Genomic DNA, 25545 nt, shown 5'->3' with positions numbered 1-25545 from the left:
CACTACAGATTAAGCTTACTGCTGACTTTTGTTTCTTTAGATTTGGACTTTGACTTCCAGCTGCCCGAGACACACCATTCCCATGTTCGATAGAGTATGGTCTGTTGCTATTAGTCCCACCCTGAGGTAAGCATTTGATCCAGGTCACTCAAAAAAGTTAAGTTAACAAGAGCAGCAAAGAGGTTGACTAATGAGCTGTGATTAGTCACTCAGTTAAATTGGATTTCCCCCAAGAAGAAATCTATTAGGTCAAATGTGTAGATGGCGATTGTCAAACTTGAGCCTGATGTTGGACCTGTCTTTTGTCAAAGTCTGTTTCCCCTTTGAATAATGGTTCTTGTGGATCTAACCTCTGTAGTTGGGGTTAGGGCTGAGGTTAGGTTGAGATTGAGATGAGGGGAAACACAAATTGATTGAGCATTAGACAAACAGACACACATCTGCTGAATACTGACTGTATGGTTTGTGTCTGCTTTTACCAACTTGTGTAAACTTGGAAGCTATTTTTTTTTCTAACATTGCATTATGTTTGCTCTGATGTGATCACAGGGCAAGCATATAATGTGATTGATCAAACTCTCACATGCTGAGCTGAATCAGACAGATCCTGACATATCTCTTCTCTTAATCAATCTAATATTTAGATGATGGCATAAATAGTAGCCTCACTCATTATATTTGTGGGCTTGGCTCTGTGATATAGCACATCAGTTCTTTTTCTTTGAAGGTTGATGTTGTAGTTCATAATAACATCCTTTACCATTTGTGGGTGTGTCTTTATTTCAAGTGAGGCAGCGTACCTTACCAGCTGTTTTGGCAGGTAGCCCATATTAGGCTGCTATGATATTTAAGAAATAGCAAGAGAAAATGTATTTGATTTGTCAGATTTTCACCATTTCCATTCATAGAAACGTTGTTAACCTGTCCATTATTGGTGACATTGGTGACTTTGTTCATGCAACCAATTTGCTTCACAACTGTTTCTTCCAACGAAGAAAAAAATTATGGAAACGCATTTTTATTGATCTTGATTACGTGTCTATCACGAGACATATCATTATCGTTTTATCACCCAGCCCTAAGTCCTCCATTAGCTGATTGGTTGTGCTCATATTGAGCTTCAGGTTATTGTCGTTGCACCATGTGATGAAGCTCTCTGTCAGTCCTCTGTACTCCTGGAAAATAGTCTCTAAGTGAAGACAGCATGTCTCTCACTGGAAATGATTCACTGGAATCATACATGTCAATATAGTGAGAACTTCCATTTTACCAAAAATAAACTAAATACATTTTATTATATTCCTTCTAAGTCTTTACTGTATATATTGTGTGAGTCTGGACAAACATGGATGGAAACTGCATCTTGACTGTTTGGCAAATGCATACAACAGCGAGGCTGTTCATCTTTGGTTTTGTAATTTTTTCATTTGTTCTATATTCTGGTTTGTAACACAGCATTTCTAGCAGGACCACTTGGTGGAATATTAAGCCCTATAAGAAGACTTTTTAGAGAGTTCGCATTTACAGAAAATAGTAGAGGTTCCCACTACATTCTCAAATTATAACTAGTGAGAGATGTTAAAATATCAATGAAAGTGCTGACTGTAATTGAAAAATTGGCTTCAGAGAGCAGAGCATAGAGGTTGTAGAGGTGATTTAGAAGTGCCTTTGATTTTTCAGCCATGTTTACACACAGGCACTTAATAACACACACTTACACTCACTCACAGCATTGATGACATGCTGGCAGGCAGATGCAGAGTGCTGTAACAGTATCCTGACTAGTCCAGCAGAGAGGCAGGTGATCATCCATCTGGCTGCCGAGTGGAAACATCACAGGTCCGGGGTTTCCCATCTCATTAAAAAAATGCCTGGTCTGTATACAGCTTCAAGATTAATTAAAACAAAGATTTTAGCCCCTGTGGGTTCAGCATCATGGAACACTGACTTAATCTGTTTTATCTTTTATCTATACACAAAGAACACTACTTCCCGCACTGGAACCCAGTGTAAATTGTGTGGTATACAATCATACCACATACAATATGAACACAATTTCTGTGGTTCTTGGCTGTTGTGGAACAGGTCTACATTAGTATTCACACACCCTTGTACAAAAGATCTTAAAGACTTTTAACAGCATTTATTCCTAAATCCCTAAAATTGCAATAGTGTAATTTTGATCCTTAAAACCCAATCTTAGTCCAGTCATAGCTTGGCCTGTAAGACTTGTGAATAAGTGAGAAGATAAAATTTCCTCATTTTCAGTCTAAAACTGTAACTGATCACACAAGAAAATAAGAAGCAGTATATCATCATACATGCATGGTGGCCTTGTGTGTCTGATACAGGCCTTGGAGCATCTCTCTGATCTGAGAGGAACAGGCAGATTATCCACATCATTAATTCTCCAATTTGCTGGTTGAAATAGCAGACCATGCCTCAGCCTGCCGCCCACTCATAATGGAAACCTTCTCCCTACCTCTCACTGACCAGTGGCCTGGTTAATTAAAACCCTTCGGAAACCCAGGTGTCAGCTCACTGATAAACCTATTAAATCCACTTCTGCCCCATACACCAAGTAACTAAATCTAGTTCCTGAAAGGAAAATTGACTTTTTTTCAGCTCAGTTGTTTAAGCATAAGATTAGCTAAAAGTCACAAAGGCTGTGAAACACCAAACCATACATGATCAGACTGTCGAGACAGTACTGTAGAGCTAACCCTACCCACTGCTGCAACTGATAATTAATTCTGCACTAAAACAGTAGGCATGCATGTGCATGGGCCACAGTAAAACACACATAGCTAGTTCAAGTTGAAGATTTCATACAACTACAGTTTTGAAATGTGACGTTTACATGATGATAAAGAGCAACAAATCACTCCTTCACAAATTCTCCTTCTGAATTAGATTTCTTAGTTATTAGTTAATAGCTTATTAGCTAATATATAAACTGATATCTTATTAGCTATTAGCCAAACACTTTTTAGCTATTAGCTTGCTCACCACAAAACTGTGGCTGTAGCTCAGGATGTAGAGCGGTCTTCTACCAATCAGGAGGTCCGATTCGATGGTTGGATGGTGGTTCGATTCCTGGCCTCGGCAGTCCACATGCTGAAGTATCCTGCCCTTGATGCTGTGTCATCGTGGTTGTGAATTCATATGTATGTCGCTTTGGAAAAAAGCGTCTGCCAAATGACTAATTGTAATTGTAACTTGCCAGCATAACACTGTCTCAGTCAGTATGTAGTCTGCCTGCAAGCTCCTTGTTGGGCATCAGAATTTGTATTTATGAATTGGTCATGGGCTGGATCATATATGTCTTGGAGACCAGAGGTTCCCCACCACTGGTGGTGGTGGGTGGTCTATGTGGACTTGAAGTCAACATAGATAACAACTCAATCATATCAGCTATCAAATTCTGGAATATTGCAACAAACGAAGAGAATGAATTATGTGTTAGTCATGCCATTAAACTCAGAAATAAAATCAGTTTAATCCAGCTGGGTTGCTATGACCTTTTCTGTTGGAATACCAAATCCACATATTCTGTCCTGATATGCACACATGCTTTTAAAGTAGTTCAAATTAAGATATGATTGTTTGTTTCATCTTGTCAGGTCTCAGTGAGGAGATGTAGTGGCCAATGACGTAGCACTTTACATTGTCCATATTAAAGAATATATATATACATTCAATCATCTGCTAAATATATAGTGTTGATTCTTACACTGCCTTCAAAAATATGTGAGTGTGAATAGATCTGCAGCAGCCTGTGTGGTTTCCAGTCAGGAGGCTGATTCTCTTCCCAGATGTAAGACTCAAGACAGGTGTCATAATTCACTCTCTTTAACAGTTAGTGGCATTTGTTTGTGCCATGTGCCATTCTGACAGAGATTGTGAGGTACTTAGAGGTTAGTTCAGAGTGAATGAGGTGAGTGGTGGCTGCCTTCAAAGCATGCCCTCCACAGAACAAGAGGGAAGAGAGAGAGGAGCTCGTGTTAGAAATTTAACTGTTCCTGCTTTACACTTAAAAAATCACACAGACACAATTTTATTAGATTTTTCAGTTTGTAGAAAGTGTGAACACAGTCATTCCAAATCCATCCCATTCTATTCAATTTTAACCAAGCAGTTTATAGCACTTTATGTGCTCTGAAATTTACACAATCAATTCGTAATTAGATAAAAAAAAAGAGTTATGACGCTTTCACTGCCTTTCTGTTTTCTATTTTGGTCAAATTAACCAAACCAAAACTTAAAGAAATCTTGCAGTGATTTAGTATTCCACTTCTCTTAAGTTGGGAAAATTGTTAGAGACAGATCGTCTTTTAATCCCTTGTATGGGTAAACCTCCAAACACACTGGATCTTAAATTTTCCATAAAGTAACTTGCTAGTGTCTTTAGTTAGATCCCCTTTTCCTGGTAAACACCTACGTTTCAAGCTCTGTTTCCCAGCATCAGCGTACAACAACTCTCCAGAAAAGCAGCACCACATTCCTCCCCAGAACATCACCTCCCAGCTACTGTACTCAGATAACTCCTTTTGTGTGTACAGAGCATCCAGAGTATGCTGCAAGTGTCAATTTATGCACACCAAATGACTTTGAGTACATACAGTATATTGTCAACCAACTCGAGGATAATAAGTTTTTGTAGAACTGATAATCTCTAGACTTAACACTGCTCTTTCTGCCACACACATGCACACACACAACCCAACCTCTGTTTCCATCCTTGTGTTTTTGTTGTTCCACTGGATATCATCTCAAGGTCTGTTAGTGAGGATTGTTGTGGCTGCAGTGAAATGCCAAGGCTAGCACAGGACAGCTGCTCTCGTCCACAGTCCTTGCTGCCTCAGAAAAGATATTGATCCCATTAGTGACTGTTGGCCTTGCCTTTTTTTTCTTACATATTAATTTATATATTTTTATATTTATATTTTAATTTATATTCAGTTTATGATATATGATGAGGAACTACAGAAGCTTGCATGGATAAAATAGTGTCAGATAAGATTTTCTCACATTGTCGTCTGTGTTGATTTTGTCTGTTTTGGTCTCTGTGTGAATAAATCTCTGCATGGTTTTCATTAATTTCCTCTACCAAAATGTTGAGAGACTCTGACCATGACAGAAAATTAAATGATTACATCAGTTTCAGTTTGATTTAGAATTCTGATCTATACTTAGTCTTCACCCTACTATTTGTATTGCCTATTTTGCACCAAAAATAGCGACACTTCTAATTTTCTTTTGTTCTGTAAGTAATAAAAAATAAAACTCCTCCATCATACTCACTGATCTGCTGCTTTCACTTTCTCTTTTTAACACAAATACTATTTTCATTCAGTAATTATTTCCTGTCCATTCCACTGACATTTGACTTTACTACATTAGAAGAAGAAGAAGAAGAACATACTTTTTATGATCACTACATCACATATACATGCACCACACATTACTTGCACACGCCATGCTTTGTGAAATGAATTCTCCGCATTTGGCCCATCCTTGGTCTGGTCTGGCAGACCAGGAGCGGTGGGCTGCCAGCTGCCAGCCGACAGCAGCGCCTGGGGACCCAGTTCCTTTTGTCACCATTGGTCAGGTGGTGATCTTCTTGCATGTTTTTAGTGGGGGTATTTTAAAGAGGATACCCCAGGTGAGCACGGGGAGAACATGCAAACTCCACACAGAAAGGCCCCTTTCCTCGAGCAGCAGGCACTGAAGGCATGGTGGAGGACATGCCACCAGCGCCCACAGCAGGATTCTAACCGGGACCTTCTAGCTGTGAGGCTAGTGACCGTGTGCCAATGTGCCACCCAATTAGATGAATGAGCAAATACATCCGCTGAGGCTTTTGGACACATGTTCAGTGATGTTCATTGAATCATGTGGTGTTTTGGGTCTTTCAACATTATACACTATCCTTAAGGTGACACAGCTGTGGCTAGTAAGACCTGTGCCCACATGGCTGCCCAACTGCTTGCCCCATGGTTATCCTCTCTTGTGCCACAGCCACCTTTAGGTCTTCTCTGCCACATCTATGGTGTGTCTCTTGGTACCCAAGGTACTGTAGGCTCTGGCAATGTCTAGACTCATGGTAGTGATTCCCTTGCAACGGCCAAGGTTCCTAGCTGAGTGTAATGGCTGCACCCCTCTCTGGGTGCTGCCATGGCTGTAGGGTCCACATTTGGAGCACAGCAGGCATGCTAGTGTCTCAGCTTTGTCCCATGTGAGTAGTTTTGACAGCCTGGAAACCATGTCATACACCTCCAAGACAAGTAACCTGATCCAGTGGGCCTCAGCTTTCTGCAGATCAGTCCATGTCACCTTCTTCTCCAGTGCATTGTCCCACCTTGTGCAGGCATCCAGCTGCCACCATCCTGCATGACCTCTCTTCTGTTGCTACTCTCATGTCATACTGAACAACACAGCTTCTCTCATTCCTCTTGTGTCAGTCTGTAAAGTTGGAGAAGATTGCATCCCTACTCTACCTTGTGTCACTACTCTCAACAGCTTGCTTTGGAGCAGCCTTGTCTCTACCTTCAACTACTTGCCATCTCCTCCCAGTCCTCAACTTGATTCCAACTTTGGCCACCTTTGGGTCAGTCTCTCTCATAGAAAGTCCCTGTACTAACACCTCTCTAGTTCTCGTCACCTTGAACTCTTCCTCCTCTTTCTTGCCCAAACCATCTTCTGAGGTGAGAACTTATTTTCCCTTCCAAGGCCTCAGCTGTTGAGACTAGCACCTCATACACCAGGAGTGGCCACAGGATTCTGGGCAGAAAACCACGCTGGTACAGCCATGCTTTAAACTTGTGATGAGTGTCCTGTTTGTTTATACCTCTTTGTCTCTCCTCCCTGTCTCTCACTACCTGGTGTGTGTGAGTCCAGGCAATAGGAAATGGGGCAAGTGTTTAGCTTATCGTTGACCGAGGTGTTTTCTGTAGACCCTGCTCTCGTTCGAACAAGACCCAACAGGTTTAAGTGTGGGCTGGGCAGCTGCAAATGTGTAGCAGCAAGGCAGCTCTCACACTGAGTTACAACTGATATGGTTTCTTGGACTCCGCTATGCTTGTCCAGCTCATAGTTATCTTCTGTGGACCCAAGATTTAGATATGAATTGGGATATCTCTATCTATTATCTTCTTCTTCCAGATTGTCTTGCTATCTGCTGTGAAGTATATCAGTGTAGCAGTGAAGGAGATGAGTTTTTTACAATTACAGTTCTGTGAGAAAAGATGCAGTCCTTCTCACCATAATGAAGCAAGTATTTGCATATTAATGTATCTTTAATGGTCTCTGATGCCAAAGAGCAACCAGCCAGCAATGAGTATGTTTCCATGAACATTATTATTCCATTTTACCCTGTTCTTATGGCATTCTGAATATGGTTTCTAGTTGGAACATATAAAAACCTGGTTATTCATATGCGTGAATATAGATAATCAGAATATATAATCAGAATCAGAAAAAGCACGATTTTACACATATCAGGAATTTGTTTTGGTGAAGTTGGTGCATGACAAATCTTCTAAAAATAAGCTATTAAAAAGTAAAAAATATAACAATATATATACAGTCTTTTTTTTTGTTTTCCCCCCGAATAAAAAGAGCAATGTGCCCTGCGATCGGCTGGCAACCGGTCCAGGGTGTACTCCGCCTCTCGCCCGTTGACAGCCGAGATAGGCTCCCCCCCCCCAAAAGGGATAAGCGGCATAGAAAATGGATGGATGGATGGATAAAAAGAGCTGTACAGCTGGCAGTGATACAGTAAAATGACAAGGAAATGCAAGCTGAGCGTTAATGTAACGCATAGAGTTATGGCAATGTCAGTGTGACAAGATGAGGCAGAGATGAAGTGCGAAGAGTGTCGGGGGGGGAAAAAATGGGAAAAACTGTTCTTGCGGCGTGAGGTTTTTGGTCCTGATGGACTGCAGCCTCCTGCCAGAGGGGAGTGTCTCAAAGAGTTTATGTCCGGGGTGGGAGGGATTAGCCACAATCTTTCCTGCACGCCTCAGCGTCCTGGAGGTGTACAGGTCCTGAAGAGACGGGAGATTGCAGTCAATCACCTTCTCTGCAGACTGAATGACACGCTGCAGTCTGCCCTTGTCCTTGGCGGTGGCAGCAGCGTACCAGATGGTGATGGAGGAGCTGAGGATGGACTCACTGATGGCTGTGTAGAAGTGCACCATCATTGTCTTTGGCGTAGGAAGTACATCCTCTGCTGTACTTTCTTGATGAGGGAGCTTATGTTCGTCTCCCACTTGAGGTCCTGGGAGATGATAGTTCCCAGGAAGCGGAAAGACAATACATGTCAATAGTGGAGTCACAGATGGTGATGGGGGCAGGTGAGGCTGAGTTTTTCCTGAAGTCCACAACCATCTCCACTGTCTTTAGAGCGTTGAGCTCTAGGTTGTTCTGGTTGCACCAGGTCACCAGATGGTCAACCTCCCACCTGTAGGCGGACTCGTGGCCATCAGAGATGAGTCCGATGAGGGTGGTGTCGTCTTCAGGAGCTTGATGGACTGGTGACTGGAGGTGCAGCTGTTCGTGTACAGGGAGAAGAGCAGAGGAGTTAGAACGCAGCCCTGGGGGGATCCGGTGCTGATGCTTTGCATCGGAGATGTGTTTTCCCAGCTTCACGCACTGTTTCCTGTCAGTTTCCTGTCATAACAGGTTTCTGATTGTCTGGGTTCGACTTAATTTCTGTACCAATTTGTATACTGAGTTTAAAACACCATGTACTGTAAAACATGAGGAGTTCAGTCATGTTTTTTATTGCACTGTATCGCTGCATTTAGAAGTCTACAGGATTACTGAAGATACTGAACATATTTCTGTTTTACTGACTAACTGCTACATGAAGCTTTTTTTAGACATGCACCCTGGCAAGTCAATGTTATGGCCATCTTACACGTTGCTGTCACGTCTGAATAATTGCCTGAGTCATTTTTATGTAAAAGTCTTTTCTCTAATACTTCAACACAACTGAAGTCTTAACAGAATGCTGACAGACTCATATAAAGACCACAGTAGCACAATAGTCAATACACGGGGTAATGAAAAGTTGCTTCAGTAAAAATAATCAATAGAATTGTTAAAATGCAGTATATCCTGCATTGAAAAACTGCATTCTAGTAAAAGTAAAGGATTGTCATCAAAGTACTTGCAGAATCAAAAGTTATTTTTTTCTCATTTTACAGCCAAATGCCTCCTCTCGGTGCTATGGTAATAAATGTTGATTATTTGAGTAAACTTGAGTAAAATGTGCTTATGTACTATCCACAACAGCAAAACACTGCAAATAAGGCAATTTGAAGTTGTTCATTAGATTTCTCAAATTTCCTCTAATCTTTTCTAATTTCTACTAATCAAATAATTTGGAAAAGTGGATATTCCCTTTCCTTTAGATGTGGCTGGATGACACTTGGCAATACTTGCTAAGTCTGTTGTAAATTACTCTGAATGATGCAGAACTTTCTACATAACCCTAGCAGGCTATTTTCTAATAAAAAATAAATAAAAAATTCTAACTCTATACAAAAGTGAACCCGGCCGCAGTTTTGCATGTGTTGTTGAATAACATCTGATTTGGGGCTGTTATGGACACATTGCACAGGTCTGGAAAGTATTGTATCGCAAACAAAAGTGCTTTCTGCCACTGACCCGTATAAGAGGTATGTATTCATCTCTCAAGAGAAATGATATTTGTGAGGAAATGTTAGTTAATTAAGTTTTCAGCTCCATAGAAAAATCAGTGATTGAAAGAGTAATGAAAAGTCTTTTGGTTATTTTTAAGATTTTTGGTTAATTTTAAAAAACTCCTTTTGTAAATGGTTTGGTACTGAAAAAGAGCAACAATGAGTAAATATCCCTGCTTGTATGCTAACTAGTTACTTTGAAGCATACTGAACCCCCTCAGACAGCTTAGGCCAGATCTATAAATGATGTAATGCAAAAAAAAAACATGCATGCGCCTTTTCCCACACACGCTTCAGACCAGGCATAGACAGTTTTCAACGTGGAAGTAAGGTGAGATGTAACCTTTTTGTAAAACATTTTACAGATTGTGTTATTATTTAAAACTTAAATTAAGAGTGATGAATTCTATTGTTTTTTTTCTTATTATCTATTTTATTTGCATTTAACTTTTCCACAACACTTAATAAAGTCTGTTTCAGTATGAATGCTATTACTTAATCATTGATCATCCCTCTGACATTCAGTAATGATGATCACCACAATGATGCTTTACAGATATAATGGTGTGTGTGCTATAAATGGCAACAGACATGCATGATGGTCGTGCATAATGACATTTGTTCTGATGCTGTTTGAGAATCTTGCCAATGCAACAGTCTTTTAAACTGGACTTTTTCTTCTGTGCTGTTCCTCCCATTGACAGGCTCCATGAGTGGTACAGCGTCACTGACAAACAGATATTTAAGGGTGTTGTAATTGTAGGAGTAGAAGTGAGGGTTATGCATGTGCACCCAATTCCACAGTGAGTGAGATTTATAAGACAGAATCAGGCGTACATGCAGCTTTAAGTCTGATGAAAAAATGCATATGCATAATTCTGTCTGAGTTTTAGTTGTGAATCGACAGAGTTTTAAGCATCTGGCCCCAGGAGCCAAATATGGTGCAAGCATTGTGTCGCTTTCCATAACAGCCTTTCAAATTCAAGATGTGCTTGTCAGGAGTCCATCACTGGATATGAAATTATTTCCTGTTTTTGAATGCATCCAGGATTTAAATATTTGGCGTTTTTTTACCCATACAGTTAAGAATCTGGAAATATTAACTGATCCCTCTCTTACATTTCAGCCACACATCATGTGTGTAACAGGAACTGCCTTTTTTCACCTTCATAAAATAGGCAAATTTTACCAAAATCAGATGCTGAAATCACATGCAAGCACATGCCTTCATAACATCATTATTATTATTATTATTATTATTATTATTATTATTATTATTATTATTATTATTATTATTATTATTATTATTATTATTATCAGCTATTTGTCAATTTAATAAGAACTGCTTTGGTGGTCAAGCCTTTGTCTGCCGAGCTCTGCTTCTCTGGAATAATCAACCACTGTGCAAGCTGTGTTGATGCTTTAAGATTTAAGATTAAGATTAAGATTTACTTTTATTGATCACTGCACACACATGCTACAGGGAGGAGACTGCACACACGCCATGCTTCGTGAAATTATTTTCTCCGCGTTTGACCCATCTTGGGCCATCGTTCCTCCGCGGCAGACCAGGAGCGGTGGGCTGCAAGCCGACGCCAGCACCCGGGGACCCATCCGTTTTTCGTCACCATTGGTCAGGTGGTGGTTTTCTTGCATGTTTTTAGTGGGGGTGATTTAAGGAGGAAACCCGGGTGAACACGGGGAGAACATGCAAACTCCACACAGAAAGTCCCCTTTTTCCTCGAGCAGCAGGCACCGAAAGCAGCACCTTTCAAGTCCAGGCTGGAAACATACCTTTTTCTTTTCACGATCACCTGTCTCAATTTCATAGGCCAGAAACCCACTCCTATCACAGTTAAACTATATGATCACAGATTTTAAAATTACTAGCCTCAGCCTTGTCATATTAACATTATTACCTGCACGTTTGTGTGTGTCAGTTGATGAGTTTGTGTGTGCGCTTTTCATGTAATGTGTATTTTCTGCCATTACTTTTTACAGATTTGTAAAATGTACAATGTATGTGCACATCAAAGTTGTCACCACACACCACCATTCAAAAGTTAGCAAACGTTATGTTGATGTTTTTCTTCTTCACTTCAATAATGGCTTTTCTGACATAGATAAAAACAGTATAATTCAGACACCATATGTTTTTTTACATTTGAAATAGTTTTGACCCCAAAGGTAGAATTATTAAATCATCAAAACTTCCATTTAGTTGATGTCCCCACAGCGTTCCTTGACAGGGTTGAATATTGTTTTAACCCTTGTCCCCATAAATACTGTTCAGTTTTGAATTTGAAGCCTAAATGACCTGCGATTACTGAACCACAGTGGTGCTTGCAACTGAAAGCACCACTCTAAATATTGTGGGAGCCCATTTTTCTTTGGAATCTCTGCAGTCTACTCAGTTGTTAGATTTCAGGTAGCACGGTGGCACAAGTGGTGCACTGTCGCCTCACAGCTAGAAGGTCCCCGGTTCGAATCCCGTATCCTCCACCATGCCTTTGGTGCCTGCTGCTCAAGGAAAAAAGGGGGCCTTTCTGTGTGGAGTTTGCATGTTCCCCCCATGTTCACCCGGGGTTTCCCCCACTAAAGACATGCAAGAAGATCACCACCTGACCAATGGTGACGAAGGAGAACTGGTCCCCAGGCGTCGGCGTCGGCTGGCAGCTGGCAGCCTACCGCTCCTGGTCTGCCGCGGAGGATCGACAGACCGAGGATGGGATAAATGCGGAGAAAAAATAATTGCACAGGAAGCATGGCGTGTAGTGTACACCTAACTCACTGTGTGATGTGATCAATCAAGTATGTTTCTTTTTCTTCTTCTTCTTCTTAAGAGGTTTTAACTGTCTGTGTGACTGTAATATGTTCAGCTGATATTCTGTAAGTCAATTCCAATAGTGCAGACTCTGGAGCAGAGCTTCTCAAAGTCCAGACCGAATGACAAGTCAATCCAGACCCAGCCCATATCGTCAGCTAGTGGCCTGCGGTTACATCTGGCCTGCCAGACCTTCCAGCCTGCTGAATATGAATGAATGTAGAAAATGTGTATGTCAAACATTACTCACCAATGGAAGAGGTCCAGTCCATCCTCAGAGTGTTTGGCGATTAGGTTGCCAACCCCTGGCAACAAGCCAAAAGGTCCACCACTCCACAAACATCACAGAGACTAATTGATTTATTGGATGCAAGAGGCATCACTTCTTGTTTATTTTCGTTGGCCACCTGTTGTATTGTGTCTCAAAATTAGTATTTTTGTTTGTTTCCTGGGATCCTGAGAAGGAGTTTTGAGTCGCGATAAGGACGTTCATTGGTCGGTAGCTGAACTGTGGGTTTTGTGTTGAGCACAGACTGCCTCTTGGTGGAGGTCTGAGAGCATTTTCTAGTTTAGTATGTGGTTTCCATTTTGAATTTTCCATGTGTTTTAGGAGGATATCACACTCATGAAGATAACAGTAATTTTGTCAGAAAGTGAAAGTAGTAAATAGGCCAATTTGTCTGGCCCCCACGAGTCTGCTTAGAAAAATTTTGGCCCTTGTACCAATGGGGTTTAGGACCCCTGCCATACCTCATGTTATGAACAGATGAAGATACATTATGATGTGTAATGTTTTCTATTTTTATATACTATTGATCAATAATTTGTTAGTGATGGTGGATATACAGTGTAGCTGCAGATCATTCACAGTGATCGGCTCCCCAGATGAATGTGGTTTTAATTTGGCTTGTTTCCATAAGGTTGATGTTTTTGTCATGGCAACATTGACTGTTGCAGAGAGTGTTGTGTGTTGGTGCTGCTGAGTTCACACACAACATTACAGCAGAGAATTAGCTATCAGCTCCTAAATGACAGATACAGAATATGTTTCTTTTTCTCGAGGACACAATTACTGCAATTAGTATACATGTAGTTACAATAATATGTCTGAGTCAGAAACAGAGATGAACTGCCTGGCCTTGTCTGCCTCGCATTCATGCTAGCACAGTCCAATCACAAGAGATGTTACTTTAAAAAAGTGATTAAATGTTATTTTGTCATTTCCAATCGGACCTCTGCCCTTGAATAGAAATCAGATGCAAACCTTTGAGTCATAAGTTTGAGAACCCTTGCCCTAGATTAATCTTCTATTTCTATTTTGGAGTTTTAAGAGTAGCTTTTTTAAAGCAACACACCTATTAATTCCAGCCTGTTATAGGCTGTCCTGTTGACTCTGAAACAAGAAGCTGTTCCTATTTAAATCTGCACAGATTTGATGCGAAGCTTCCAGTTTCTTTTATCAGTAACTGCTGCTGTTGGTTCCTTTTTTGTCCTCTTTCTCTGTCTGTGTGACCATGATGTGTGATTTCTTATATTCTTATTTAACTGTTTCTCAGAGGTATCTATCTCTTCTTGCCCTTTCAGTTGTCAGTCTGGTTAAACCATTGTACAGCATTTTGTTCTCTATGTAAAAAACACTACTGCAAACTGTTGATTCAAAATAACATTTTTTTTTTTTTTTTAAATTCTACAACCTGCAAGCATGAAAGACTATTCAGAAATATAGAGTATCCCCCTCAACCATGTGACTGGACCGAATCAAGCTTTTGTGGCAGGCGATTCCAACTGTTGAACAGTCATGTATGTCTGTATGACAAGAAGCAGTCACTTTAGCAGACAGATAAAGCCAGCTGTGTTATAGATTCCATTCCTGAGAAGAGCATATCAGTGCATTGATTTTTGCTCTATAATTACAGTCCTGTTAAAAAAAGGAAAATTGAAATACAATAAGAAAGTTCATTTGACTTTGATCCCTTGTGCCAAGTAGAATAGAGCCTGTAATGTCTGCATATTGCCCTCTGCCAATTTCCTGCTAGACTAGGTGGGTATCCTGACTTGGAACTGGGGTGGGGTTTGGCATGGGGGTATGCTACACTGACCACTAGTGTAGAGAAGGGGGGCTGGCAGAAGCCAGTGAAGGGAGAAGCTACCCTGAAGAGAGGTGAGAACGGGGTGGGGGGGGGTTACAATTGTTTTGTCTAGAGTTCCTCAAGCACAACTACAAAGATGTTGCAGGGGCCAAAAGCGCTTTTGAAAGTTTCCAAAAGAAGAAATTTATTGTTGGATAAACCATCCCCAATTCGCTACTTTCTCACCACTGCTGGGGGAGGTTGACCTTTGACCTCCAGTATCAAAGTACAGGGTGACGCCACAGCAGCCACCCAGCCAGCCAGAGCCGTCCCTCTCTGACTGCACTCCCATTACCACCACCACCCAACCTCACACACTCCAATTCCAGCCCCCACTGCTCTGCCCCACTCAACCGCAAGAAAAAGCCTGAAATTCATGTCTTTCTCTTTGGTCTCTCCCGAGCCGTCCCTGTGGCTCAGGAGTCAAGAATTCAATTAGTTAAAAAAAGAGAAGAAAAGAGCGAGGCTGCAACAATGCAGCAATAAGGGGGCAGAATGTGCGTTCCCACACGCTAAATACAGGGCGCTTTCCCTGGGGCCCACAGAGCCAGAGGACCCACACCGCAGGAGGTGAGAATAATCACAGCTCCCTCTGAACCCCCTCATTACACACACACACGCACACACACACACCTTACATTCCTTACACACACAGATAGCTTCATGCAGACACACATTACAGGCAGACATTCTCTTGAAGAGAGACACACCTTGCAAACGCCCCACACTTACTACATACATAAACACAAACTGAGAGAAACTTTCAGCACACACACACACACACACACACACACACACACACACACACACACACACACACACACACACACACACACACACACAGAGTACATCAAGACCTCTCATTATATGCTGGCCTCATACAGGTGTTCTCAGGTCTCAGGTTTACAAGGGAAGAGTGTTTTCACGTTTTCGCTTTGCCAGACACACTCTGCCATATGTGAAACATGATAAAAACATGAGAGACAAACAGCCTTCAAAGTGCGTTTCCAAATGTTCAAACTCATATCTGAAAAACCCTAATGCTAGCCTAAATATATCCTATATATCCCACATTTTTCTGTTCTCCATTGTCTTAAATTACACATATATACACAAAGCTATGCAGAAAACATGCCCACTGAGCTTTCAGCTTGTCAAACTTGAGCTGATCAAGAAAAACTGACTGTAACCAAGGAAAACCCTGAAAAGAGGGAAAATATCAATCTGTTGATTTGTTTTTTCTTCAGAATAATTGTTTTGTCCATAAGATAGGGCTTGGTGTAATGGTTCGAAACAATATCACGCTTAGGGCTGAGACATTTGAGATTTTAATAGTCAGTTAATGAGTCAGTCATTTATTAAGCAAAAATGCTAAACACTGTTTTCTGTTTACTGCTGTAAATTGAAAATCTGTGCTTTTAACTCTTGTTTGGACAAAACAAGACCACTTCTTGGACTACATGATTAATTAACTAAGAAGGAAAACATTAGTTATGGCTCTCATCACAATAGTAACAAATGATTTTACAATCTATATATATAAAGCAAAATGGTAAAAGTTTAAAGTCATCTTTAAAATAGGTAAAATATAGGCGTTACCATATTTGATTAGAATTTACTTGGAATCATTGTAACCAAGTGTTGTTTATTTCTCAGAGCCCAAAGTCATGTTTTTATTTGTTTCTTCAGACCCAGACCCAAAGATATTCAGTTTACTGTCCTGACAGAAGTGAGGCTGGAAAAAGAGAGTTGTGTTTTCACTAAATGATTTAACTCATTATTGAATTATGAGATTTGTTTTCAATTCATTTTCTAAAGAAAGTGTAATCAGTTAGTTGTTTAAACCCCAGATTTTTGTCAAAACTTTTTAGATGTTGAGTTTTGAGTTAGGGCAGCATGTCTGATTGGTCACCTTTCTTATGGAACTTATTGAAAGATCTCTCCCATTTGTTTAACATGTGTATTTAGTTGAGCCACATTTTGTATTTTGAATTATGACCAAAACTCACTGGAACCAAAGTGTTAAAGTAGACGTGTATTGATCCAGGCACCATAGAGCCCAAACAGCGTGGGAGTGTGTGATAGGTACTGGCAGCAGTGTTATTCATACAGCACATTATCCTAATGAGCGTCACTCCCACCACATTTTGAGCAGGACAAAGCTCTGTGATCACTGAAGCTCTGCTTCTAGTGGTTCCCAATTTAAAACTTGTCAGTCGCGCTCCTCGCTGACCCCTACCATACAAACACTTGTCACAGAGACCGCTTTTCACTGACTCGAATCAAAAATGTCAGCATGTTATTGTGGATTGTGACTTTCACTTGCGGTGTAAAAATGCTGTTGTCTCGTGTGCTTTACATGGTCTTTGGTTTTTCAAACCAAATCTCGATAAATTCATTAAATTGCTTCTTTAAAAGTTGTAAGTCCAAAGAGTTGTGCTGTGCTGTGGAAGTGAAGTGTGGTACCTTACAATGAAGGCCTCAGGTCTTTTCTAAGTATGCACCAATTAGTAAACATTAATCCATCAATCAATCAAACCATTATATAGCCAAGGACATAGATTAATAATTTATTTACTCAGGGAACTTTATAGAAGAACAAACATATACTGTCCAGTTGAAGTATGGGCAGACAGAAAATTCACACTAACAAGTTAGACATTAGTTTTACATGAAGAAAAGCAGTTCCAAAGCAGATACTTGAGCATCGTCTTATAGTTTTTTGCAGCTCATTCCATTTGTACCGAGCATAGTAGTTGAAACCAGTTCCCCTAAACTCAATTTGATAATGTGGTACAGCTAATGTTAAAATATCCAGTGACCTTGCATTGCACAAAAACTACTGTATTTATATGAGACCAGAGAGTGGAGTGAAAGTGTTTGCTGTAAACCCTCATAGATAGGTAATATACAGTACAATGCAGTTCCCCTCTGTTGGTTAAAGAAGACCATCTCACCTTTTCTTATATGATGCAATGGTGAGTGAGGAATTTATCAGCTGTGATGACACACAGTACACTGTGATACACAGGGTGAAGACACCTTTGAGTGGAGGGAGAGGCATGTATAGTATCACCATAGTCAAGAGGAGACATAATTGTAGATGTACAATTGTCTTCTGACTAGCAAGAGATATGTTTGATCCAATTTTGACCTCCAGTTTGCTTGTCAGTATAGTGTACAGCCAGAAAGTGGGTTATAAATTTACAATGGCCAGATTAAGAGAAGGTGTTTTTAAAAGATTATTAAGTGATTCATTTTCATTTCACATGATCATGTAAAAATATCAAACATTTACAGATTACGCCTTTAAAATGCAAAAACTAATACCCTAGTCAAGAAAAAAAAAAGAAATGAAATGAAAAGTACAACATGTAGTAATGGTATATTTGTAGAAATGTAATAGCTAGGCATTTGAACACTTTAACATAGATGTTTTCATCCATCCATTTTCTATGCCGCTTATCCCTTTCGGGGTCACGGGGGGGCTGGAGCCTATCCCAGCTGTCAACTGGCGAGAGGCGGGGTACACCCTGGACCGGTCGCCAGCCGATCGCAGGGCAACATACACGGACAGACAACCATTCACACTCACACTCACACCTAGGGGCAATTTTAGAGTCACCAATCAACCTAATGAGCATGTTTTTGGTCTGTGGGAGGAAACCGGAGTACCCGGAGAGAACCCACGCATGCACGGGAAGAACATGCAAACTTCACACAGAAAGGCCCGACCCGGGAATCGAACCGGCGACCTCACTTACTGTGAGGCACATGTACTTAGATTTTTTCATATTGATGATTATATTTTTGATCGACCACAATGCTCATGTCATGATGCCAGGGTCATAATTTCAAATAATAATAATTATAATAATTTCTACGAATAATATCATCAAGTCCTTTTATCATGCACTAGCCTGACGAAGTGGCATTATAGAGATCCGTACTGCATTCATGATTTGAAAAATCAAATTAAGATGTGCAATTCCACCCTGACTGCCAAGAATGAAGTTCTTTTCTGCCATAAATGTATGTGATACCACTAATTAAAGATATCTACAAATCAGTTTTGACTTCTGAAATGTAAAATCAATGTGTCACTTTATGACAGTGACTTCAAGATGTTTCTGATTCACTTCTGACTTGTAGATATCTTTAGGTTTAGGTGTAAAACATCAAACCAGCTTTATTGACCAAGTATGTGTGCACTTACAGGGAATTTGACACCAGTTTTGAAGATGATCTCAATGTACTTGTACACAGAACAATTTACAGGATGATAGGCACACAGCTAAAAGCAAGGACAAAAAAGCTGAACAAAGATGAAAATGCACAAAGAACTATTGTGTCCATACAATTGGGTGAGGAGCCGTCATGCATGCATACATGTTAGAGCACTATGGGGTTTTTTTTTAACTGTAAATATATCGTTTATACTTTGTAGTTAAGTGGATGTTTTAGTGTTACAGGATTATTGTCACTAGGATTAGTTAAAGCGTTCATCACAGTGATGGCCTGTGGGAAGAAACTGTTGTGTCTTGTGTGTGGTAGTTTTGGTGTACAGTGTTCTGCAGCACCTACCGGAGGGGAAAAGTTAGAACAGCTTGTTTTTAGAGTGTGATGGACCGGCATCGATGTCTCCCACCCGTCTCCTGACTCTGGAGATATATAAAGATCTGAATGGGTTTCAGGTTGGCACTAATGATTTGCTCTGCAGTCCTGTCTGTTGCAGTGTGTTCCTGTCCTGTTTGGTAGCCAACCCAAACTTGTGATTGCAGTGTAGAACTGGATCAGCAGCTCCTGGAGCAGGTTAACCTTCGTATGCTTCATCCTCTGCTGGCCTTTTTGATGATTGCGTCAATGTTGGATGCCCACTTAAGGTCATGGGAGATAGTGACAGCGGTCATAGTGCTTCTGAAGTCCTCTGTCATCTCCATAGTTTTGAGCATGTTCAGCTTCAGGTTGTTCTGACTGCACCAGAAGGCCGTCTGTATGCAGACTCATCACCAACCAATGATCATTGTGTTGTCTGCAAATTTCAGGAGTTAAATAGACAGCTCTCATGAGCAGTCATTTGTGTAGAAGAAGAGCAGTGGGGAGAGCACATGTCCTTGGGGGGCTCCAGTGTTTATGGTCCAGGTGCTGGATGTGATTTCCCCCAGCCTCATCTGCTGCCTCCAGTTCTTTAAGGAAGTTTGTGATGCACTGAGGTGGGGGTTGTCACACTGAGCTAACATAATGGAAATAGGAATATAAGTCTTGCCAGTTAGAATACAGGTTGAGATATCTTAAACTAATGTTTTCATAAATGAATTGTGGATGTCAGTATGTAAATCTGTGCATTCTAGTAAGTGATCATCCAGGTTGGTTTATGCCTTCTGTTCATGCAATAAGCACTCATTGCATCTCATGATATAGAGACTTGCCAAGTTATCAAAATGTCTCACCAATGGTTCGAAAATGTCATTTAAATGTTAAATACAGGAATTTCTCAGATAATCTTAAAATATCATATTACATTTAACAGTGTAAAATCAGTAACTACAGTTAGTATATTGCAATCAAATTAAGTATCCAGTGTCTGAAGCTGTTATCTCATTATTATGTCATTAGTCAACATATTACACCCAAATGAAAGGACTAAGTCATATGCAGTCAATTTATTCTTACTTCAGTAATGGAGTTCAGTACTTGGGATAGGGTTCAACAGCTTCTTATTGTGTCTGAAGCCAGTACTGAATATTCCAAATCTTTCGGAATCCCTCACTGATTCTAATAATAGGTAGAACATTCGGTTCAGATGGATAGTTTGTTGGTCCAGATTTTAAATGGGAACTTTCTGGACCTTATCCCTCAACAATATGCTGCGGCTACAGCATTAATTGGTCTGATATGACCAGTAGTTTATGATGGCTAATAGTTCATTTTAGATAAAAGGTATGTATTACTGTGTAACTGACATTACTGCAACAGTTTGTAACTGCCACATTATCCTTGTTCATCAGAAGTTGCATATTCTTACTTCAACTGATTTTTTAATATTTTTACAACACTTACAGGCACTTTTTTACATTTTGGACATATTGCTGTTACAAAGTTATAAACATATGTGCTTCCTGAATCAGCTAGCTAACATGAGCACATTGTTGTGTCTGCTGTGTGTGTTAAGTGTGACGGTGTGTTGGGTCCCGGTCTGTTCCAGCTAGATGAACAGAGCCGAGGGGCCGGCTGAGGAATGTCCTGGTGACCCTACACGCAGGAGACACAAACAGAAGCCAAAAGGACCACAGGGGGGTGGGGTTGGGACAACAAGGTCTGGGCTTACGTGTATGCGTGTGTGTGTCCATGCATATCGATGCGTAAGAAAGGGCTAGAGGAGCAAGGGAGAGGAGGCTGGGAGTGAAAGTGAGAGGGAGTGTGTGTGTGTGTGTGTGTGTGTGTGTGTGTGTGTGTGTGTGTGTGTGTGTGTGTGTGTGTGTGTGTGTGTACACGTACGTGCATGTGTGTCAGCAGGGGTCAGCACTTGCAAAGCACCCTTTGACCATTGTCTCCCTCCCTGACCAATATAAAAGCATCATAACCCTTTGAGCTCAGGCATATTTAGAAAGCAGATAAAAGCACTTTTTACAAACTAGATACACGTCAGGCACAAAGCCCGGGGTCAAGCGCAACAAATTAACAACCCTCTTTCTGACGGGAGGTGGGGGTGGTGGGTGACTAGGCAAAGCTAAACCGTCCCTGGAGTCCAGAGCCAAATGCCTCCACATTCCCAGAGCCGGAATGTGGACTGTTCTCTTGCATTCATGTGTAATTGGTTCTCGGGGCAGAGGCTGAGATAAATACTGACTTACTTTTTGTGTTTGTATTATGTCCTCTTAATAGAATGGAATTCCCTAATTCCTACAAAAGTCGAGATGGCAACGGCAAGAATTGAAATCATTTGTCATTCACGGTGATGAGTGCCGTCATAGCCAGGCTACACTCATTGAAATCCCAACCTTTTAAATTTTGAGCTGTTTAAGTAAGCTTTAGATGTGGGAAATATATGATATATGTTTAAAATAAGATGTGATTAGCTGCATGTGCACAATTGTACACTTACACAGGCTCAAACTGGATTTCATCATCAAAGAACCACAACTAGGACCACAGCCAGAGGGTAAATCTGTGGAAGTGTTGATGGGTTTATTTCTCCTTTCTTCCTCACTTTATGAGGGTTACATCTCATACGGACACACTGGGTGAATTAGTCCGTAAATCAACAGCAAAAAATACCAGACATTTCCTCATTCAAGCTTCTCCAATGTTGAGGATTTGCATATTTTTTTACATATTTTTTAAGAAACCTCTTTGAGTTTTGGACTGTTGGTCACACAGATCGAGCCCTCGTGTCATTTACCTCTTTGAAAATTGTGGCGTGGATTTAATGTTATTTTCTATACTAAAACAGGAGTGTCAAACTCAATCACTGAAGGGGCTGTCTTAAGATATACAAGTGAATTTGCAGTCCTGATAAGCAGGGGCATATCCAGAACCTTTCTACTGGGGTGACCAGGTGAGACCCAGTGGTCCTCTTGGGATAACCAAAAATAGCTGCTTCTAATATGCAGAAAACTGAAATAATTAACTACGCCTGTGAAATCTACTCACATGCCTAATGTAACACTTTGAAGTTACTGTTTCTGTAACAAACTGTTGCAAGGGTAGAGAAAACCTTAAAAAAGTAGGAAATCAAAGTCATGTCGCAGACTGGAAAAATTTCGGTCAATTGAAAGAATTCAGTTCATAACTTGTGATGGGATCACACCAGCCGCAATACCCGTCAACATGTCGATGTGCTCAGTCATTACTGCACTATTACATGACTGCTTGGTTCTCACAGGTCAGACCAGTGTGATCTCAGTTACACACCTCTAGTTGTTTTTTAACTGCATCTGGCACGGTTGGGATGCTGTACTTTCTCTGTATCAAACGAGGGACTCACATATTTTAAAAGCTGACCATGCAAGGATGGGTAGGAATTAGTGCTGTCAATCGATTAAAATATTTAATCGCGATTAATCACATAAATGTCATAGTTAACTTGCGATTAATCGCAAATTAATCGCACATTTTTATCTATTCTAAATTTCCCATTAATTATCATTTTAGTACCGTTATCAACATGGAAAAGTAGATAGGCTTGCTTTGTGCAAATGTATTTTTATTGAAAACAACAACGTGTAGTGTTATATTTCACATTAACATTCTCACTTTGAGCAGTCATTCACATTTGAATGAATCAAATCTCACACAATTTAACCGTGTCAATAAACAGATGACAAAAAATAAATACTTGGTTACAAAAAAGCCCCTTCAACAACCCTTTCTAAGGGATCAAAACAGGGTGATACAAGATAAAGTTACAAAGTGCACATCATTGTAAACTAGGACTCAGCCTATAGTGCAGTTAAACCATGGCTTAAACTTTCCTTTCTTAAGTTTCCTTTGAACATACAAGCAGTCAGACTATAACGCTCTTCTGTTTATTCACCAGAGGCTCATCAACCCAGCCTCTTATTTCTCTGCAGAAAGAATGAACATTACTGGATATGGCTGCAGTAAGCTTGTTCTTAGTTGCGGTATCCATATGCCTCTGTCCAAACTTTGGTCTTGTCAGTCGACCCATCTGGCAACTCTTTGAAACTAAACTTTCTATTCAGAATCTTGTTCGCATCCATTTCAGCGTTTCATGCTTGACATCCGCCTACACTTTCACAGCTAGCGAGCAGGCGAGACCAAAACATGCGTGGGGCGTGTATTGTTTTGTTTCCGGTTTACAATCGGATCCTGTAATTTTTGTAACGTTACTAGCAGTGGCCACAGCTTCTAAAAAACTACAAGTTCACTAGGTCACAAAGAACGTTAATCGCGCGATAAAAAAAATGACACCATTAAAACTGATTTGCAGGCCATTACTGAGTTCCATTACTGAAGTGGAAGTTAATTCAAATTTAATTTGGGTTTTTCAAAACATTGAAACATGACATTTGACAAACTTAGCTGCACTGTCTTTTCAGAAAGTGTCTTTGTTAGTCAGGATAATCTACAGACCTCACTGTTGACAGTTTTCATGGAAACAATTTTTTCATTTTTGTGGTGCAGAATTCTGTTTTGTCCTGAAAAATCATTGCCATATTTATGTATTTTTCTTCCCTGGGTAATGAAGTCTCAGTCAGGAAGGCTGAGGTAGCCGGCAGCTGAAAGAGGACCATAATACTACTTAAATAATACTTAATGCTTATGTCCAGCAAACTTGACCTGTTTACACCTTGTGTTGTGTACAGGGCAGCTCACATATGCAACAGAACAGCACGTGGTATCTATCTATCATCAGGTCACACACTTTTTATGTCTGACAGTGTGAAAATCAGACATTTTCACACATCACTGAAACATCAGACATGTAGGCTGGAGCAGTTGCAGGTGTGCCGGGCTGTAGTGCAATTGTGCGGAGACAGTGGATAATATTGTATTTGTTGTAGTTCTAGGTAGGTACAGCAATAGTCTGTGTATTGTTTCTGTACCAAGACTTTGGAAAGTCATCTCACAAGGTTTATGTTTTAGTAGCAGCTCAGACTCCAGACTTGTAGATAAAAACATGTATTGTATTGCAAGGGTCCCTGTCCTGTACGAGACGTCATTGGTGTGTACTGAGCCCGGATCAGTGAATGGTGACAGTCTGGACAGCAGCAGTGAGGTGGTGGTGGTCTTGGGAAAGCGTGGTACTCTCTGTGTGTTGATTTGGAGCTAACAATGTTGGTACTGTTGGATTCAACCCCCAGCAGGGGCTCTCACACTTGGTATATGTGTGTGTATACATATGTGTGCGTGTATGTGTGTGTTACTACTGCCCATGTCTGTGTTTCAGCCTGTATGAATCAGTGTGTGTTTGCACGTATGAGAATGTGTGTAGATGTGCTTTTACATATCTGTGATTTGTACTGCTGTGTGTGTTTGTGTGTGTGTGTGTTTGTGTGTGTGTGTGTGTGTGTGTGTGTGTGTGTGTGTGTGTGTGTGTGTGTGTGTGTGTGTGTGTGTGTGTGTGTGTGTGTGTGTGTGCGTGTGCATGTGTGCATGCGTGTGTGTGTGTTTGTGCGTGTGTGGGGCTGTGTTCCCACTGAGAACTCAGTTAGTTTGTGTGACCCTGTCACACAGGCCCTTAGATAATACAGCCAGCTGATGAGGTTACCCAAACGGCAGCGGAGGCCCAGCATGCTGCTAATGATGAGAGGAGGAGGAGAGGGGAGGCACAGATTATGCAGAGGAGGGTGACTCAGTTTGGTTGGGGAGATATGACTCTGTGTGTGTGTGTGTGTGTGTGTGTGTGTGTGTGTGTGTGTGTGTGTGTGTGTGTGTGTGTCTGTCTGTCTGTCTGTCTGTCTGTCTGTCTGTCTGTCTGTCTGTCTGTCTGTCTGTCTGTCTGTCTGTGTGCATGCATATCTGTGTTTAGGGGGGATACTTGTCCCACATTAGGCGAGAGAGGGTCTGACCTTAGCAGCTATAATATCAGTGCAAGCTCTGACCCCAGATCAGGCCTGTTTGGTGCTTCAGAAGGGGTGAGAGAGCTAGGGGAGACAAGGGGGGAGTCGTTCTTTCATTGTATGGCCGGTGTCCCCTGCCCTGCCTCTGCCAGCATCATGGCCCAGTGAGGGGTGAGTAATGTGAGTAATGGAGAGTAATAGGGTCCAGATAGCGAATGTGACCGTAACCCTATTGTATCCTGTGTCAGCGGGGTCAGAGGTCATCCGCCGTGCATACTGGTCCTGGCCCTGTCCGACCCATTTGGACCATAAATGAGTTTACCCAACACTAATTACTGGGGGCCTGCCAATCGGCC

The 25545-nt window shown here is 41.0% G+C and overlaps 1 protein-coding gene across 1 annotated transcript in view; it reads left to right on the top strand.

The window, feature by feature from the left end:
- Positions 1-25545, top strand: part of fbxw4 (F-box and WD repeat domain containing 4) — a 58002-nt gene that overhangs the window by 6215 nt on the left and 26242 nt on the right. The window contains exon 5 of the mRNA XM_070977496.1: positions 41-126. Coding sequence (XP_070833597.1) covers positions 41-126 — 86 coding nt within the window. The remainder of the gene's footprint in view (positions 1-40; positions 127-25545) is intronic.

This window comes from Chaetodon trifascialis, chromosome 13, assembly GCF_039877785.1.
Source record: "Chaetodon trifascialis isolate fChaTrf1 chromosome 13, fChaTrf1.hap1, whole genome shotgun sequence".
In the NCBI taxonomy this organism is placed as follows: Eukaryota; Metazoa; Chordata; class Actinopteri; order Chaetodontiformes; family Chaetodontidae; genus Chaetodon; species Chaetodon trifascialis.
Note: the sequence above shows the minus strand (reverse complement) of the source record. Positions and strands in the feature narration are given on the sequence as shown.